This window comes from Chiloscyllium punctatum, chromosome 23 (genome assembly GCF_047496795.1).
Source record: "Chiloscyllium punctatum isolate Juve2018m chromosome 23, sChiPun1.3, whole genome shotgun sequence".
NCBI lineage: Eukaryota > Metazoa > Chordata > Chondrichthyes > Orectolobiformes > Hemiscylliidae > Chiloscyllium > Chiloscyllium punctatum.
The window spans coordinates 59,853,376-59,874,034 of record NC_092761.1 but is presented as its reverse complement, the minus strand read 5'-3'; the positions used below and the strand labels follow the sequence as shown (position 1 = coordinate 59,874,034).

The 20,659-nt window shown below is 42.8% G+C and overlaps 1 protein-coding gene across 2 annotated transcripts in view; it reads left to right on the top strand.

Moving 5' to 3' along the window:
* ei24 (EI24 autophagy associated transmembrane protein) overlaps positions 1–20,450 on the top strand; it is a 60,998-nt gene extending 40,548 nt beyond the window's left edge. For both annotated transcript variants that reach the window (XM_072593067.1, XM_072593068.1), the window contains exons 10-11: positions 9,860–9,934; positions 12,453–20,450. In XM_072593067.1, coding sequence (XP_072449168.1) covers positions 9,860–9,934; positions 12,453–12,615 — 238 coding nt within the window. In that variant the 3' untranslated portion in view covers positions 12,616–20,450. The remainder of the gene's footprint in view (positions 1–9,859; positions 9,935–12,452) is intronic.
* Positions 20,451–20,659: the final 209 nt, after the last annotated feature.

Sequence of the window (20,659 nt, the reverse complement as noted above, 5' to 3'; positions counted from 1 at the left end):
AGCAGCACCATCTGTAAACCTGGGGTTATGTTCCATGTATATGCAGACACACAGCACAGCTTTATCCCTTCATGGACTCTACATCGTCAGACTCCAATCTTGGATGGGTGCAGTTGTCTAAAGTAAATGTCAATAAAACTAAAGTCCCATTTCTTCGTTCCCTATGACAAGCTGCAGTTCATTTCCCGCGCCCCCCTGACCGTTGACTTCTGATGAATCACAGAGTCTTAATATTGGTGCTATCTCATGTCTTCATCTATCTCCTACTTCTGTGACATCACGTACTTGCATCCCTACCTCAGCCATCTTTTCACGTCTTTCTAACCTCGACACGTGACTATTCAGTGATCTCATGGCTATCTTCCTATCCTCCTATGTCTGTAAAGCACATCTAAAACTCTGCCACTTATATCCTGTACTGGACCAATTCCTAATCACCCATCATCCTTACTTTCAGTGAGCTACATCAGCTCCCAGTCCCTACTAACTAAAAAAAAATAAATTCTCACCTTGTTTTTAAATTACTTTATGATCATTACTGATTGCCCAATCTAATCAGTGATGCAGTCTTGCTCATCTTCCTTACCAGTTACCAGCTTAGAATCATTCAGGGTAGAAGAGTGTCCTCGGCTCATCAAGTCTGTGCTGCCAGAAATATACTTTCCACACTAGTCCATATTGCCTTGACTGTTATGACACTTCAAGTGTTCATGTAAGTACTTTCTAAAGGTTGTGAAGTTTCCTGCCTCAACTCTCCTCCCAGGCAGCGCTTTCCCGAGTCCCCGCTTTCCTCAAATTCCTCCCCCCCCCCCCCCCCCAAACATCCTATCTTTCATGTTAAATTATGCCCCCTTTGATATTGAACCTTTGTCTAAGAGTACCGACTGTTTTCTATTTACCCCTCAGCTGAAATGTTCCACCCCAGCCAAAATCCCTGTGAATCTACTCTGCACCCCCTCCAGTGCAATCACATCCTTCCTGAAGTATGACCAAAACTGCACACTCTGTTCTTATAGTTTATGGGATGAAGGCAATAATGACTGCTACAAAAAATCAAAAGTGCTCTTGTCTGTTAAACTTAGATCTGTCTTCATGTAACCAAGGAAGAAGAAAAAATAAGATTCATAAAAGGCACACAAGCAGCAATGAGGAAAAATTAGAGTCATTACATTACAGAATTAATTCCTTCAAGGAGGACTTCAGATACATCAATCATTGGGATACCTCATGGGAAGGTTGGACCTGTTCAAGAAGGACGGGTTGCACCTGAACTGGAGGGACCCCATATCCTGGGTGGGAGGTTTGATAGAACTCTTGGGAGGGTTTAAACTAGTTTGGCAGGGGGTGTGGGAACCGGAGCTACAGATCTGAAGATGGACCAGCTTGTGAACAGCCAGAATTAGCTTGCAGAGTGGCTGTGAGGAGGGATAGACAGGTGTTAGGGCAAAGTTGTAGTTAGTGTGATGGGTTGAAGTGTGTTATTTAATGCAAGAAGTATCAGGAATAAGGGTGGCGAACTTGGAGCATGGGTCAGTACTTGGAATTAGGATAGTGTGGCCATTATGGAGACTTGGAAATCACAGGGGAAAGAATGTACAGAACAACCTTGGTTATCCGAACAAGATCTGAAGATCCCGTAAAACATTACATCAAAGAGGTGTTACCGACACTGGTGCGACGATTGTATCTTTTGTTTTCAATTATTAAAAGTGAATTTGGATTCCTGAAATGCTGCCGAGAACAGTCCTGGACATCGATTGGAGCTCAGGCACATCTCCAAAAGACTGATCTCCCTCCTTCCTCTCCCTCTCCCAACGAAGACAGACAGAATGACGATCTGGGCAAATTCAGAGCACTGAATATTCTCAAATTATGAACACACCAGTCCATTACAAAGACTTCACATTTGAGTTTTTGAAAATAGTAGTCCTGAACTCATAAGAACACTGAAATTTAACTGTTATTTTTCTTTATTATGGGGTCTACCCTACCATACAAACTCCCCTTCCCCAGATAATCTCCAAACATTTCCTGTCCATGGCAGAGTGGGAACTTGTCAAAACGTTGCAGTAAGAAGTTTTGTGTGTGTGTGTGCTTTATTGAGACTCTTCTTCTCACCCCATCTCTTCCTCCCCCCACCCAAAAAGAGCAGCAGCAGTCTTGCTGTTGGTGTCCAGTCCAGCTGATGTATTATTTCCATTACTTCATTTTGTTCCAGAGTCCCATTGGGGGGAAGAGATAAGAGGCATCTGGCCGCTTCACTCCATCCGCTGGCTGGAAACGTGGGGAGTTGAAAGTACGCAGCATTTGTGAGGGGAACTGTGCTGCTGCCTGGTCTCCTGAACGGAGAGTGGACTCAGCAAGCACTCGCTCTGTCAATCCCATTGAATTGAAGCAGCTGCAGGGAGAGGCTTCAGCAATGCTGCAGGTCCCTTACATTGTGTGTGTGTGTGTGTGTCTGTCTGCTCAGAAACAAACCCTGAGACAGAGGGAGGGAGCAAGGTAGGCAGAGAAAGGAAAAAGGAAACTTCAGAAAACGCTGAGTCCCAGAGGAGAGACATTGGATTAGTTATCTGAATAAGATGCTCCCCGCCCACCATGTTCAGATAATCGAGGTTCTGTACTAATGTTCCGGGTTTAAAAAGGAAGGGGGGTGGTGGAGGTAAAAGAGGAGGGGGAGTGGCATTGCTAATCAGGGATAATATCGCAGGTGCAGAAAGGGAGGTTACCAAGGAGGGTTTGTCTACTGAGTCAGTATGGGTAGAAGTCAGAAACAGAAAAGGAGCAGTCACTTTATTGGGAGTTTTCTACAGACTCCCCCAGTGGCAACATGGAAGAGCAGATTAGGAGGAAGATTTTGGAAAGGTGCAGAAGTAACAGGGTTGTTGTCATGTGTGACTTTACTTTCCCTGATATTGATTAGAGTCTCCTGAGTTCAAATGGAGCAGTTTTTGTCATGTGTGTCCCAGAAGGATTCCTGACTCAATATGTAGATAGGCTGACTAGAGGGGAGACCATATTGGATTTGGTGCTTGGCAATGAACCAGGCCAGGTGGGAGAGCAATTTGGTGATAGTGATCACAACTCCCTGACCTTTACTATAGTCATGGAGAGGGATAGGATTAGATGGTATGAGAAAGTATTTAATTGGGGGAGGGGGAATTATAATGCTATTATGCAGAAACTGGGGTGCCTAAATTGGGAACAGATATTCTCTGGAAAATGCATGACAGAAATGTGGAGGTTGTTTAGGGAGCACTTGCTGATAGTGCGACAAACCTATACAGCACTGAGGGAAGGAAGGATATAGGGTGAAGGAAACTTGGCTGACAAGGGATGTGGAACATCTAGTCAAGAGGAAGAAGGAAACTTACTTAAGTTTGAGGAGGCAAGGATCAGACAGGGCTGTAGAGGTAGCCAGGAAAGAACTGAAGACTGGACTTGAGAGCTAGAAGGGGGCATTAGAAAGCTTTAGAGGCTGGGATTATGGAAAGCTTCTAGGCATTCTATACTTGTGTGAGGAAAAAGAGGATGGCCAGAGTGAGGGTAGGGCCAATCAGGGATAGTGGAGGGAACTTGTGTCTGGAGTCAGAAGAGGAAGGGGAGGCCCTTAAGAGTACTTTGGTCCAGTATTCTTTACTGAGAGGGCCCTTGTTGTTTGTGAGGACAGCATGAAACATGCTGATGTGCTTGAACAGGTTAATGTTAAGAAGGAGGATTTGCTGAAAATTTTGAAAAACATAAGGATAGAGACGTCCCCTGGGCCAGACGGGATATAACCTCGGTTACTGCAGGAAGCGAGGTAAGAGATTGCAGCACCTTTGGTAATGATCTTTGCATCCTCACTGTGCACTGGAATAGTGCCAGATGATTGTAGGGTGGCAAATGTTACTCCCTTGTTCAAGAAAGGGAATAGAATAGTTTTGGATGTTAGTTTGCTCGCTGAGCTTGAAGGTTCATTTCCAGACGTTTTGTTACCTGACTAGGTAACATCTTCAGAGCGCTTTAGGGAGCATCTCCGGGACACCCGCACCAATCAACCACACCACCCTGTGGCCCAACATTTCAACTCCCCCTCCCCCTCCCACTCTGCCGAGGACATGGAGGTCCTGGGCCTCCTTCACCGCCACTCCCTCACCACCAGACGCCTGGAGGAAGAACGCCTCATATTCCGCCTCGGAACACTTCAACCCCAGGGCATCAATGTGGACTTCAACAGTTTCCTCATTTCCCCTTCCCCCACCTCACCCTAGTTCTAAACTTCCAGCTCAGTAACTGTCCCCTTGACTTGTCCGGACTTGTCCTACCTGCCTATCTCCTTTTCCACCTATCCACTCCACCCTCTCCTCCTTGACCTATCACCTTCATCCCCTCCCCCACTCACCCATTGTACTCTATGCTACTTTCTCCCCACCCCCACCCTCTAGCTTATCTCTCCACGCTTCAGGCTCACTGCCTTTATTCCTGATGAAGGGCTTTTGCCCGAAACGTCGATTTCGAAGTTCCTTGGATGCTGCCTGAACTGCTGTGCTCTTCCAGTACCACTAATCCAGATTCTGGTTTCCAGCATCTGCAGTCATTGTTTTTTACCTCAACATCTTCAGTGGGCCTCAGGCGAAGCAGTGCTGAAAATTCCTGCTTTCTATTTATATGTTTGGGTTTCTTTGGGTTGGTGATGTCATTTTCTGCGGTGAAGACATTTGCTGCCCCTTTTCTAGGGGTGGTAGATGGGGTCTAACTCTGTGTTTGTTGATACAGTTTCAGTTGGAATGCCATGCTTCTAGGAATTCTCATGTGTGTCTTTGTTTGGATAGGAATAGCCCTGGGAATTACAGACCAGTCGGTCTTACGTCAGTGGTGGGCAAATTACTGGAGACGATTCGGAGAGACAGGATTTATAATTACTTGGAAAACCATAGTTTGACTAGAGATAGTCAGCGTGGCTTTGAGAGGGGCAGATCATGCCTCACAAGCCTTATTGAATTCTTTGAGGATGTTACAAAACACTTCAAAAGTAGAGCAGTGGATGTGGTGTACATGGATTTTAGCAAGGAGTTTGATAAGGTTCCCCATGATATGCTCATTCAGAAAGTGAGGAGGCATGGGATACAGGGAAATTTGGTTGTCTGGATACAGAATTGGATGGACCATAGAAGCAGAGGGTGGTAGTAGATGGAACGTATTCACCCTGGAGCTCGGTGACCAGTGGTGTTCCACAGGGATCTGTTCTGAGACCTTTGCTTTTTGTGAGCAAATGACTTGGATGAGGAAGTGGAAGGGTGGGTTAGTAAAGTTTGTTGATGACGTGAAGGTTGGGAGAGTGGTGGATAGTCTGGAGGGCTGTGGTAGTTTGCAATGGGACATTGACAGTTAGCAGAACTGGGCTGGGAAATATTCAACCTGGAGAAGTGGGAAGTGATAAGTTTTGGAAGGTCGAATTTGAATGCAGAATATAGGGTTAAAGGCAGGATTCTTGGCAGTGAGGAGGAACAGAGGCATCTTGGGGTCCATGTCCATAGATCCCTCAATGTTAACACCCAAGTTGATAGGATTGTTAAGAAAGCTTATAGTGTGTTGGCTTTCATTAGGAGGGGGATTGAGTTTAAGAGCTGCGAGGTTATGCTGTAGCTGTATAGAGCCATGGTTAGACCACACTTGCAATATTGTGTTCAGTTCCGGTCGACTCATTATAGGAAAGATGTGGAAGCTTCAGAGAGGGTGCAGAGGAGATTTACCAGGATGCTGCCTGCACTGGAGGGCATGTCTAATGAAGAAAATTTCTTCTCATTGGAGCAAGGAAGGGTGAGAGGTGACTTGATAGAAGTGTACAAGATGATAAGAAGCTTAGATAGAGTGGATAGTCGAAAGCTTTTTCCCAGGGCAGAAATATCTATCACATGGGGGCATAATTTTCCGGTGATTGGAGGAAAGTTTAAGGGAGATGTCAGAGATGGATTCTTTATACACAGAGTGGTGGGTACGTAGCATGCACTGCCAGTGGTGGTAGTAGAGTTAGGGACATTTAAGTGACTCTTGGATAGGCACATGGATGATAGTAAAATGAAGGATATGTAGGTTAGTTTGCTCTTCGAATGGGATAAAAGGTCTGCACAACAGCAGTGGCTGAAGGGCCTGTACTGTTCTATGATCTACAGTAAGTCTATGTAAATCTTCCAGAGCAATCCAATTAGACCCTTTCCTTCTGCTCTATCCTCATCGGCTGCTTAGTTCAGTTTGCCCACTTGCTCATCCAATTTACTTTTGAAATCTTTCATCATCTCAGCATCTACCACCCTCACTGGCAGCAAAGATCAGAGGCAATACTATCCAGTAGATTATAAAGCTTTTACTTTCCTCTTCCCTGAAGAATCTTTTGGGAAAGAGCCTATATCTGTGTTCCCTCATCCTTGTGCCATGAGCAAATCAGAAGAGCTTTTATGTCTTTACATAATGTAAATCTTTCACAATCATATACACCTCTGCCAGATCTCCCCGCAAACTCTTGTCCCCAAACCCCATTTTTCCTAGGAAACCAACCAGCTTCTCCAACTTAACCTTCCAACCAATTTGACCCATCGTTGGAAATATTCACGTTAGCGTCCTCTGCACCTTCTCTAGGACCCCGAGTGGGTTGCAAGCTGACACTTGCAAGTTGTGGCCACATGGAGCTCTGACTGTTGTAACACGTACAGCCTGCACTTACAGTAAGGCCCGCGATCACACTCTCACTGTCCTCCTCTCCTCGCCCTGGTAGTTCTTACTCAAAGGTTTGATCATTTTCAAGTGTCAAAATGAAGTCATAGTGAGATAATGTTTGGGAAACACTGGTTTGTGGACCCGAGTCATAGTCAGAGATGTACAGCATGGAAACAGACCCTTCAGTTCAATTCGACCATGCCGACCAGATATCCCAACCCAATCTAGTCCCAACTGACAGCACCCGGCCCATATCCCTCCAAACCCTTCCTATTCATATACCTATCCAAATGCCTTTTAAATGTTGCAATTGTACTAGCCTCCACCACTTCCTCTGGCAGCTCATTCCATACACGTACCACCCTCTGTGTGAAAAAGTTGCCCCTTAGGTCTCTCTTATATCTATCCCCTCTCATCCTAAACTTGTGCCCTCTAGTTCTGGACTCCCCCACCTCCGGGAAAAGACTTTGTCAATTTATCCTATCCATGCCCCCTCATAATTTTGTAAATCTCTATAAGGTCACCCCTCAGCCTCTGACGCTCCAGGGAAAACAGCCCCAGCCTGTTCAGCCTCTCCCTGTAGCTCAAATCCTCCAACCTTGGCAACATGCTTGTTAATCTTTTCTGAACTCTTTCAAGTTTCACAACATCTTTCCGATAGGAAGGAGACCAGAATTGCACGCAATATTCCAACAGTGGCCTAACCACTCTCCTGTACAGCCGCAACATAACTTCCCAACTCCTGTACTCAATACTCTGACCAATAACGGAAAGCATACCAAGCGCCTTCTTCACTATCCTATCTACCTGTGACTCCACTTTCAAGGAGCTATTGACCTGCACTCCAAGGTCTCTTTGTTCAGCAACACTCCCTAGGACCTTACCATTAAGTGTATAGGTCCTGCTGAGATTTGCTTTCCCAAAATGCAGTACCTCACATTTATCTGAATTAAATTTCATCTGTCACTTCTCAGCGCATTGGCCCAACTGATGAAGATCCCATTGTAATCTGAGGCAACCTTCTTTGCTGTCCCACACCTCCAATTTACTTTCATCTGCAAACTTACTAACCATACCTCTTATGCTTGCATCCACATCAATTATATAAATGACAAAAAAAATAGAGGAACCAGTACTGATCCTGTGGCACTCCACTGGTCACAAGCCTCCAGGCTGAAAAACAACCCTCCGCCACCACCCTCTGTCTTCTACCTTTGAGCCAGTTCTGTATTCAAATGGCTAGTTCTCCCTGTATTCCATGATATCTAACCTTGCTAATCAGTCTCCCATGGGGAACCTTGTTGAATGCCTTACTGAAGTCCATATAGATTACATCTACTGATAGTTTAAATCCTCTTCTAGCAAATCTCCCTGCCAGTATAATAGACCCCTTCCAATTCAGGTGCAATCCGTCCTTGTTGTACAGGTCACTTCTACTCCTAAAGAGATTCCAATGATCCAAAAAATGTGAATCCTTCGCCCATACGCCAGCTCCTCAGCCATGCAATCATCTGCTGTATCCTCCTATTCCTGCCCTCACTAGCTCATAACACCGGGAGTAATCCAGATATTACTACCCTTGAGAACCTCCTTTTTAAATTACTGCCTAACTCTCTGTAATCTCCCTTCAGAGTCTCAACCTTTTCCCTTCCTATGTCGTTGGTTCCAATGTGCACAATGACCTCCTGCTGGCCCCCCTCCCCTTTAAGAACATTCTGCACCCTCTCTGAGATGTCTTTAATCCTTCCACTAGGAAAGCAACACACCATTCTGATTTTTCGTTACTGGCCACAGAAACATCTGTCTGTCTCTCGGACTAGAGAGTCACCTAACACAACTGATCTCTTGGAACCAGATAAACCCCTCGTTGCATTAGAGCCAGTCTCAACACCAGAAACTGGATTGTTTGTTGTACGTTCCCCTGTGAATCCATCACCCCTTACATTTTCCAAAACAGCATACTTGCTTGAAATGGGGATAGCCACAGAAGACTCCTGCACTAGCTGCCTACCTCTCTTACCCTTCCTATAACTGCCATGCCTCACATACTGTTGTGTTGCAAATTCCTCATTGCCTCTAACTGTCTCTCCAACCGATCCATTCGATTTGATAGGATTTGCAACCAACAGCATTTATTGCAGATATAATCCGCAGTAACCCTTAAACTCTCTTTAAACTCCCATATCTGACAAGAAGTGCATATCATTCTGCTAAAGTCCATTTTTGCTCCTTCACAATCTACAGACCCAGAAAATAACACCGTCTTATTCCTCTATAAAACACTGCCCCAGGTTAAATTAATAGCTATGGCTTATATCTTACGTTTAATCAAGAGACATATCTCAAAAGCATATAATCAAGAAAGAACCCACACACTTAAAAGAATTCACTTATCTGATTCTGTGTTGTGACCTTCACCCAAACAATTCCTCCAAGATTAGTTGTGAATTTCACTGTTTGTTAATTTTCCCAGATGCACTCCGATGTCCACTGTTACATGAATTCAAACAGCAAAGGTAATAACTGTGCAGGTTCATTCTCTCTCTCTCTCTCTCTCTCTCTCTCTCTCTCTCTCTCTCTCTCTCTCTCTCTCTCTCTCTCTCCCTCTCTCCTGCACTGACCTCACCACGTGCTTCCTTTGTCTGTTCTTCTCCCTTTTAAAACTGTTGTTATGGCCTTTTTTTCCCAAAGTTTCAAAACAATGCAACAGCATATAAAACAGTAATTGCTGCTCCTGGAATTCGAGGAAATCGCCTCTAACATCGAAAGTATCTCAAAAAGGTAGCAGCTGGTACAGCCAGAAATATTTCCCATCCTCCATCTTGGATTACCCAGAATCCTCAGCTTGGCATAAAATGTGCTATTGCCCAGGAAAGGATGCTAGAAAGATCATTTTGTAACAGAAAATGTGGGTCAAGGGTATGGTGTTTGAAAAGCACAGCAGGTCAGGCAGCATTTGAGGAGCAGGAGAATCGACATTTTGGGCATAAGCCCTTCACCAGGATGGGCATTCCTGATGACGGGCTTATGAACGAAACGTCAATTCTCCTGCTCTTCAGATGCTGCCTGACTGCCTGTGTTTTTCCACTCGACTCTGATCTCCAGCATCTGCAGTCCTCACTTTCTCCTCGTAACAGAAAATGTCCCTCTTTGTGTTTTGCAGTGGCTGTTTGTTCTCCATTCTCTTTCCTCTATTTATAATAAGTGCAAATGAAGCAAAGACCCCACTGAGATCATTGTAAGTACATTTCAATTCCCATTTTCATCATAACGCAACAGAAGGAACACTAAAATAGCAAGGAGACAGTGGAGTAGGAATCTAGAGAGCCAGATTAATACCTGGGATATGGATTCAAATTCTACGACAGCAGATAGTGGAATTTAAATTCAATTGATTAATAAAATCTGCCTGGGTTTCTGCCAGATGCTCCAGTTTCCTCCCACAGTCCAAACATATGCAATTTAGGTGGATTAGCCAAGCTAAATTGTCCGTAATGTCCAGGGATGTGCAGGCCGAGGGAAATGCGAGATTACAGGAATAGGGTTGGGGAATAGGATGCTCTTCAGAGGGCCGGTGCAGATTCAGTGGGCCAAATGGCCTCATTCCGAGCTTTCAGCTCACAAGCTTGACAACATAACACTAATTGGCAACACAGTCCAGGGAGAACTGAATTTTTTGATGTTGCATTGAGGGTGGAGGACAGAGCTTTCTCCTGACGTTTCCCAAAGATGGGTGATATTGCCCTTCAGAATTAATTCTATGGTTCTAAACTCAAATCTTGAATTGAAAGTCATTATTGGTATAGTGAAAGTATGATATGAAACCATGTTGAAATTATAATTATAGAAATCCAATTGATTCACTAAAATCCTTTAGGGAAGAAAATCTACCATCCTTACCTGATTAGGGAAACATTTGACTCCAGACCCCCACAAATATGGTTGACCTTTATTGCCCTTAAAAATCACTCTTCACTTTACTCAGTCAGACCAAATTGATACCACTTCATGGAACTTTTGGAGTTTGAATACACATTTATGTTTTCATAGAATCCCTACAGTGTAGAAGCAGGCTATTTGGTTCATTAAGTCTGCACCGACCCTCTGAAGAGCATCCCAACCAAATCCATTCCCTACCCTATCCCTGTAACCCTGCATTTCCCATGGCTAATCCACCTAGCTTGCACATCCCTGTACACTATGGGCAATTTGTCATGGTCAATCTACCTGACCTGCACATCTTTGGACTGTGGGAAGAAACTGGAGCACGTGGTGGAAGCCCACACAGGTAGAGGGAGAATGTGGAAACTCCATGCAGACAGTCGCCCAAGGTGGGAATTGAACCTGGGTCCCTGGCGCTGAGAGGCAACAGTGCTAATCACTGAGCCACTGTGTTTGCCCCAGACGGGGATAAGGGGATAGGGCATTGAGATAGATCATCAGCCATAATCTCGAATGGTGGAGCAGCTGAATGGCCTACTCTTGCTCCTCCATTTCTGCAGATTGCAGAAGTTCAAGAAGGCAGCTCACTGCCCACCCTCTTGAGGACATTGAGGAATAGGCAGCAAGTGTTGGCCTTGCTAGCAATGCCCACTTCACATGAATTTTTTTTTAATTGTTTGGAAAATGGGAAGAGTGTTGGTACCAACTCTCAGGTTTGACAACATAGCATCAGTTGTCAGCACAATGCAGGGAGAACTGAGGTTTTTGATGCTGCACTGAGAATGAAAGACTTCTCTTTCTCCATGACATATCCCAGAGTTGGTGATGTTGTCCTTCAGAATTGATGTTTCAACCTTTTTCCCAACTATAAAAGCATAAAACTCGGGGAGGGATGGGATGACAAGCAACTTCAATTAGATTTATTCAGTTCTGGAGCACAGTATAGAACCCCAGCCCCAGCTGATGTGTATGGACCCTCCATGAATGACGTTTGAACAGTTCCAACCATTTCCCAAAGTGAGAGACTGCAAACCATTCATTGTTGCTTCATGGTGGATGGCAACTTGTTGCCAGGACACAACCAGTTCTCCTGATTATCCCCCCTGAAGTAGGTACACACAGGTAACCCAGCAAAGTTACTTGCCCAATTTCCCCAGTGCCAACAGCTGAAGCCTCCCACAACACCAGCCAGAATTGCAGCCACAGGCTAGCATCCATTAGCTGCAGGACTGCACATCAAAACTCTCAGCAGACTTCCTTCCTGTCTGCTATGTTGATTGTCCGTCATACTTCTATCCTGCAGGCAAAGGACAAACGATCCCCTAGACGTGTGGGGAGAATTGGAATTTTTTTAATTTCAAAGTGGTGAATTTATGAATGTATTTGAAGAACTGGCTAGCCTCACAAACTACAATCAAACAGGAATTACTATAAAGCATACAGTATCAAAAATCAAGGGTTTTCTGTTGCACAGTCACATTTATTTGTCTAAATTTCATGTAACATCTTACACCAGATTGAATGCAGTGTGAAATCTTAAAATGCAGGAATGCTCATGTCCCAAATATTATTAATACAGCAAAATGAAGAAGATATAACATTTTTAAAAAGGTGAAGATGAGCTTTGTTAGTCAGGAATTCTGCACATCACACTTGATTGAAAGCAGGAATTAATACCAGACAATCACGACTTGAAATTTCAAAGCAAGGGGAATAGGACTTGAGAAATGTTTCCATCATAATAGGAACTGGAATGATGCTATTTGAAATTAAAACAGACACAACTTTGATTGTTATTTCAATTTCTCTTCCAGTCATTTCCAGCTCCACCTCTTCTCCTTTGTGATCATGCTCAGCAATAAACTCTTTCACAAGACGGTTCATATCCAATCTGCCATGACAACAACAGGGTCATCTGAGCATCTGCCATCTCCTCATTCATCCCCTGCCAAACAACGATCTACGACACAGCAGTAAATTTCAGTTGAGGGTATAATGCTCTTGCCCCCCTCCCTTTGCATAGGGTTCTCACAAATGATCCACAGCTCAAGAAGGCAAGACTGTTCTACTGGAGACTTTGTTAATGAGCAGCCACACTTCGCGTGTTTCTGAACATGGATTCCAGACCTGCCTTTCACCTGTCCAACACCCCACCTCTCTGAATTCTTGTGCAATTCACCTACGTGTTAGCAAACTGGGAAGTAGAAGACTTGAACTTTCATCTGATTTTCAAGTGGTACACTTTTATGTATAAAGCGTTTTATAGAATGCATGTGAGTGAGAGAGAAGTTGTTGCAAATGTTAGCTGACTTGTGCCTGAATGTTACATTTGTATACATTTGTGCCAAGTGTGTGACTTACAGAACATAATGTGTTTCTCTGTTGTTTTGAGGGGGTCAGGGTGAGAGGAAAGGTGTGCAAGGTTGTGAACATGTAACCATGCTTGTGTCAGTATTAGTCTCACTCCAGATAACCATCAGGGATTTCATAATGAAAATGGTAACTTTCTAGTTCTGGTTCAATATTAAAACTAATAATTATGGTTAAGTGTATTTGTGATCCCATTGAGTTAATGAAGAAACCTGATTTTTTTTAATTCAGTGGTTCTTTTTGAAGAGGGATGGAGTACTGCAGTGTGGAATTTACAAAATTTTATTCCTTAAAGACTGACATTTGAACTCGATTCTCATAAAAATGTGCTCTGATTTAGACTGTCCCAAGCCCAATGTGTTTTTTTCATATGTTAGGAATCACTGAGCCTGTATTGACCGTGTTCATACCACAGTCCGTTCTGATGTAATGCATTGGTTCCATCCTCGTGCAGTCTCACGTTATAAAGAAATTGTGCCATAGCTGCACCATCTAAAATAATGGGGTCTGAATCACGTTATAGCCAAGACAGGTAAGGAAAGGTCGCAATCTACAAATAACAGTCTAAATTCTTCAATCACATTATAGTCCATTTGCTTTGAAAAAACACTAGTTATAGCAGAACTGACGATACTTGCATTTCAGATATGTGGCTAAATGGTTGGCTGATACTCCATGAACAAAAGTTGAGTTGTGTGAATACTGTAACAGCAAATTGTAGGTCAGCACAATGACTGGCAAATGAAAGGTCAAACCCAACCATCTTCTGATCTGTCATCCATTTGGTAAGATCACGTTTTGGTCCTGTCCAAATTTTATGGTTTATTTAAGTTCTTTACTCCTTGCTGTTTCTTGCTGCTCAACCCTCTCCTTTTCCATCCCAGCCCAATCTGGCCAAACCCCTTTAAGGTAGTCTCACTTTGCCTTAGTTTTACTGTTGACCGTATTTTGTCTTTGGCCAGATCGAAGGTTATATTAAACTCGTTGATACATGTCTAGGTTACTTCTGTAATAGCCGTACAGAATGTATTAGCTTTCAAGTCTTCTCAACGTGTGACCAGTTCCAACAGTTCGGAGTGTGGTGTTCCCTTATTGCTGAGAGATGGGATTCTGACAGGTGAGGAAAGAGAACTGACTGTTGCTTCCTTCTGTACAGAATGTCATTGGTGGGGGGTTACATATGGCTTCCAAAATTGGAAGAATGCATGTTTATGATGGAAAAAAGTATGACTAAAAAAAAACCACTCAATCGTGAAAGTTTCTGGGTCAGTGTCAGTCATGTTGACCAGTAGTCAGGAACAGTTAGTAACTCTACCATGACATACAATGGAGCAGACTGTTCTCCTTTTACCTGTAAGATCTGAAGTTGGGTTGGTTGGCTTGGACGAGTTGGACATAGGGTCTGTTTCCGTGCTATTTGATTCTTATGATTTTATGTATGGCTGGACCAGGTGGGGTGAGGGGGTGTTGTTGCACTATTCTGTTCACACTGACAACTGCTTAAACTTCACTGGATACAGAGGTCACAAGATATTCCAAAGGCATTCATCCATCCTGAAGGAGCCAGCTTTGTCTCATTTTAAGACTTTTCCAGAGTTTTCATCCCCAGTGTTCGACCCATACTCTGATGCTGTGACTTCACCTTGTGAAGCAGAAATTCTGGCATGAGTCACACATTTGCCTCTGAACCTCCTGTCACAATTTTTAATTTGAGATTGTGTTCTAGATAGTCATTACTCAGGATCACAATTCACATCTGTTCCTTACCAGGCTGAGAAGCCCACACTGCTCATGTTTCTTTCACTTATCTCCATCCTCTATTGAGCCTTGCAGCTTCTGTCTGGTGAGATGCCTCTAGAGCTGCAATGTTTGCCATGTTTCTTGTAACCAAGACTAGTCAAAACAACTTCCTGTGGTGTACTGAAGGAGCTCCACTTCATTTCAACTGGTTGATAAAAGGTATTTAAAATTCTGCAATCTTGAAATGTGATTAATGTAGTTGAGCAAACTTTTAAACTTATCAATAACTTTGTGCATCTATAAAAAAGCATATCTCATGATCTACTGTAGTCGGTGCTATTCACTAGCTGAAACATGTGTTGCTGGAAAAGCGCAGCAGGTCAGGCAGCAACGAAGGAGCAGGAGAATCGACGTTTCGGGCATAAGCACTTCTTTAGGTTTAGGTTCTTTAGGTCGATTTGGATCTATTGCTGCACCACACTGATTAATTAGCTTTGAACATGAATCTTGGTAAGATTTCTCGACCTTAAGTGCGTAGAACCAGCTTCTCTGCAAAAAGCTTGAGTGACTGAATGGCTTACTCCTGCTCCTTGGATGCTGCCTGACCTGCTGCGCTTTTCCAGCAACACATGTTTCAGCTCTGATCTCCAGCATCTGCAGTCCTCACTTTCTCCTCGATGGTATTCACTCGGTTCAGCAGACTCCTGTTATCTTGACTATGTAACCCTCCTTTAGCCACTGGGTCCCTATAATGGGAAATGATGGTAATAAGGAGGAGAGCTGCAGCCCCCACCCCGCCCGCCCCGCCCGCCCTGAAGTGGAACTTTCCAATACCACAAGCAGTCCCATTTTGAGTATATGCACCATAAAATGAGAAACCAATGTGTTTATGTGTGAACGAGACTTTTTTAATCCACTTTGGGATATCTGATCATGCCTGTTCACAATTAGTATACCGTAGAAGGTAAGTTATAAGAACTATGGAACCAAACTGTGTCCCTAACTTTATCAAAAATTACTTACATGAAGCAACATTTTAAAACCAGTAGACCTTAAATTTCAGAAAGAGAAAACAGAGTATCCTGTACCAAGATAACATGCACTGTTCTCCATTATTTACTGATGTTTATTTTTGATGTCGATTTGGATCTATTGCTGCACCACACTGATTAATTAGCTTTGAACATGAATCTTGGTAAGATTTCTTGACCTTGAGTGCATAGAACCAGCTTCTCTGCAAAAGGCTTGAGTGACTGAATGGCTTACTCCTGCTCCTGTGTCCCTATGTATGCACAGACACAAAAAATGACATACATCTCTCTCAAATACCATCAGGATGCTGACCATCCAGGAATATCACTTTTATCGGATTTATAAAATATTGAGGAAGTACTTTCAAAGTCTCTCAGCACATGTTTGACTGTTAGTATTGAGATACCACAGCCCATGAAATATTGAGCTGGACCAATTGTTAATGTTCTGCACAAGTTGCAATTTCCACTTGTGGAATTGCTGCACTTTGTTTCTGAGTGGGGTATAACATTCTCTTTATAAGTAAGTTGTGTTGTATTGATCTCTTGACAGTGTCTAAAATGCAAGCTGAAATATAGGACTACAAGGACCCTTTTCATTGTATTCTGTTGCTCACTGACATTCTCTCGTCCGTATACACACACCTCCCTTCCCTCTCGCGTGTCGTGCAATTTCCTCAGGTTGTCGTATTGTTCGTTTTTCAATGGCACTTCTCTAGAAACCCTTTTATTAAATGCCACTTCATGATTCAATCCTAGATATTCATTACTATTCTTGTGAGCCACCTGAACTGCTCCCTTAGATTCCAGTCTGTAATTTTTTTCTTCGACATCCATTCATTAATTGATACTAATTTCTGTAACAAAGAAATTCTGATTCAAAAGAAATCTGAGCTGTTGGAGGTTATATCTCTGAGTATTAGCAGTACCCTGGCAACAGACTGCTTGCAGTTATGTATGTTGTATTATACAATGCATTTATTGACTTGACGTTGGCATTCAACCAAGTGCTGAAATGGTGACCCATATGGGTCGCATGGTGGCTCAGTGGTTAGCGCTGCTGCCTCGCAGCACGAGGGTCCCAGGTTCGATTCCAGCCTCGGGCGACTGACTGTGTGGAGTTTGCACATTCTTCCCGTGTCTGCGTGGGTTTCCTCCGGATTCTGCGTGGGTTTCCTCCCACAGTCCAAAGATGTGCAGGTCAGGTGAATTGGCCCGTACTAAACATAATGTTAGGTGCATTAGTCAGAGGGAGGGAGGTTACTCTTCGGAGTTGGCCCAAAGGGCCTGTTCCCACACTGTAGGGAATCTAATCTAAATGGGTCACTTTAATGCTGTGAAGCTGTTTCTTCCATCAAGTTATTGACATATCAATTGAAAGAGATGGCACCTGAAACCCTGTCTTTAGTCAATAATTCTGTTAGAAATCTATCCACAATTATCGTGCAGGCTGAAGGTAGGTTTATTTGCATTTAAAGGTTCTGTAAATTAAGGAGACTGATGTAACTAACATTTATTAATTTACAAAAGGGAGTAAGAAACAAGCAGGTTTCTGGGCATAGTTACTGTCAAATTAACACACATTTGAGACCATTTGAACCAGCAGTGATGAGTGCAATGTGTCAGGTTAAACTAAAATCAAATTGGGAAAATTATGTTTTTAAACCAAACGTGGAACAATGGAATAAGAAAAGCAAAAGTTGAGCAACTGGCACTGCAATTAGCACTTGCACTGAGACCAAAGGGTTAAAATTCTGTTTTGTTCTTCTTTCCCGTCGTTTAGAACACTCGTAAAATTTCCCAGAGCACTACCTGGATGAAGGTGTTAATCTGATGCCTATTGGTGACCTGCTTTGAGCAGGAATCACTGGAGAGCAATCAGGTGTGTTAGCCCTACTAATGTTTCTCATTATCCTCTGCATTGGCCCTCCCCCTTTGATAATCCAGGGCTGAGGCAGTTTTAGAACTCCCACTGCCACCTGGTCATTCAACACTGAACAGGGATTGACCATATTGGTCTCCTCTCCCTCTGTGTTAGTCTGTGTATCACATCAAATAGCACACATACCCCACCCCATACAAATTAAATGTACCTATAATCTGCCATTTCAAGTCTTTGTTTTTAAATTAGATTTCAGCAACTTGTACAGAAAAGTTTGAAACCAAAATGTTTGGGCTGTCAAGTAGATAATTAATTCAAACAAGCCGCACTTAATGCGCAAAGTCCCTGCCTTTAGATTTAAAGCAATAAAACTCCAAATCGAACATTTCGAAGTTTGTTTCCATAAAATCAAGAGAAACAGCTAGTACAGTTCTTTATCTGATTTGTGTTTACTTACTCCAACTATGGAGTTTGCACGTTCTCCCCGTGTCTGCGTGGGTTTCCTCCGGGTGCTCCGGTTTCCTCCCACAGTCCAAAGATGTGCAGGCCAGGTGAATTGGCCATGCTAAATTGCCCATAGTGTTAGGTAAGGGGTAAATGTAGATGTAGGGGTATGGGTGGGTTACGCTTCGGCGGGGCGGTGTGGACTTGTTGGGCCGAAGGGCCTGTTTCCACACTGTAAGTAATCTAATCTAATCTAATCTAATCTAAAAAAAATCTAAATTATATATATTTAGCAGTGAATTCAGAAGAGACATTCACTTGGGAACTGTCTGGTCCAGGATGTGATCATAATGTTTGCTTGAAATTAATTTTACTTTGACTCTTCAGTGCTTCTGGAATGTTATATTTAAACAATATAGTTAATGGTTAAATTAAACACTAAAATCCATTTTCAAAGAAGATTTGGATACTCTACTTATCTTGTGGTACAGTTCACTAGCACAGAGACTTAAATTACCAGAGCTCTATCTGGAATCCTGCATCCAGCTCCAATCCTGATCATAACTGGAACATTTTTTTTAAAGAGTTGAAAATGTTGAATTTTATACACATTTGGCACAATTTTACCTGATTGCAAACTGAGACACTCTTAAATACTATCAGACTTCATTGTCCCAGCCCCATTTGAGGATACTTACCCCATTGAATGACCTTCCTTTTATATTAAAGGATACAGCAGGAGTCATGGCAGTAGTCACCTCCGTGTACTGTAGATGGTATTCACCTGGATCTATAACATAGTGGTACTTAGTGCTATAAAGAGCAAAAGCATCGAATGCTTCTTTCACTTTGAGTTGTTTCAAGCTGTGTTGTGTCTGCCTCACAGAAAACCGACCTTAACATGATCATGGTCATAATTCATGTTTCTATTGTATTTTGTGTGACTTGTGTACTTGGTAAAACTATCAATATTGTGGTTCATGTGAATTATTAACCTGCCAGTTATGTGTCTTCACATCTCCAGCAGTCATTGGGTTATTACTATCCCTCTGCTCCTTTTCTCAGCTTAAAATACATGCTTTAAGCACTTAATTCATGGTGCTCCCCCACTGTGAGGTGTAGTTCAGTCCATAATGTTGTCTGAACTATGAATTCCCTTTGAAATATTCCCTTTGGTTCAGGGATTACAGCCTATAGACATTATGACATTTAATGTAGCTTTTCAATCGATTCACCTGGAGATGCAGAAAAGCTGCAAACAGATTTTCCTCTTCCACTTCAGACTCTGTGGCCAGTTAATATTTAGTCAAATCTGGGATTGTTTCTATTTTTCTGATGCTAGCAATCTAACTACTGCTCATTTTACAGGGCTCCTATGTGTAAAGTCCTGTTTAGATGAGAAGGCTATCTTTCCCTATTGCAGATACCATTCAGAAAGCTCGCAAGGCATTGCAATACCCTGTTTTGTGATGTACCATTACATTTCTACTGGTCTGCAGCAAAGAGAGATTGCAGCTGTCTTGATAAGTGAAAATGTTGCCTCACTACTGAAATCTGTGTGAATTGCAGAGAGATGGACATTGCAGGCTTTCTCTTCACATGATCCTACCCACTCCCCAAGGTTAGTCCAGTCAGGCTCAGTGTGAGCATATAAGCATGAGGTTTAACTTTGGAGCGTAACTCCAAAATGCCAACAAGAATGCTAACATTCATCACGTTAGGAATCACTGACCATTAATTATTGTGCTCCAACTTTTACTCAGGCTGAGATCAGCGAACTCGACACAGCCTGGGCTGTGACCTGGGACTCCTTAATTGGTTTGAATCTATTGGACAACACGCAGTATTAACTCACTGATTATACAGGGAGCCACCCTCTTCAACAAATATTTTAAATGGTACAACTTCCTGTAACAAACCAAAAAAGGGAGATAAAATATTACTTCTAGGTAGAGGGTGCTGATGGACAATGTCCATAAATTTCAGATCAAGCTGCTTTTGCCCCTTTTTATATGAAGGACGATTAGTGTATTTGACTGTATTTTAATGTGCATTTTCAGATTTCATATAAAGCATGTTGTTTTCAAACTACAGCAAGCTTGAGCTGTTCAACTTTCTCTTTTTAAAAAGAACAAGGTCTTACTCAATGTGCTATGTTTTGTGAACTTATACAAAGTAATTTTAAAAGTTGTGTTTGACACATTGTGTGCTTTTGTAATAAGGACTTTGTCCTCAGCCCCTGTTGCAGACTGAGGATGATATAAAAATGGAGCTCAAAATGTATTTGATATATGTCAGTATACACGCCATTTAATGTGAAAATAAAAGCACTTGTACAAGTTGGAGCAACGCTTTCTGAATAAGGCACTGAGGAAGCTTAGTACAGAAGGTGAATTGCAATATTGCCACCTTGGTATTAACTACAGCCAGCCATGAAAGGGAAACTAGCAATCAATTTATTATCCCAGAATAACTGTGACATAAATTGTGGCAACCAGTAGTTCACCAGAGTATTGCACAGCACACGACACTTTTCAGATACAGCTCAATTTTG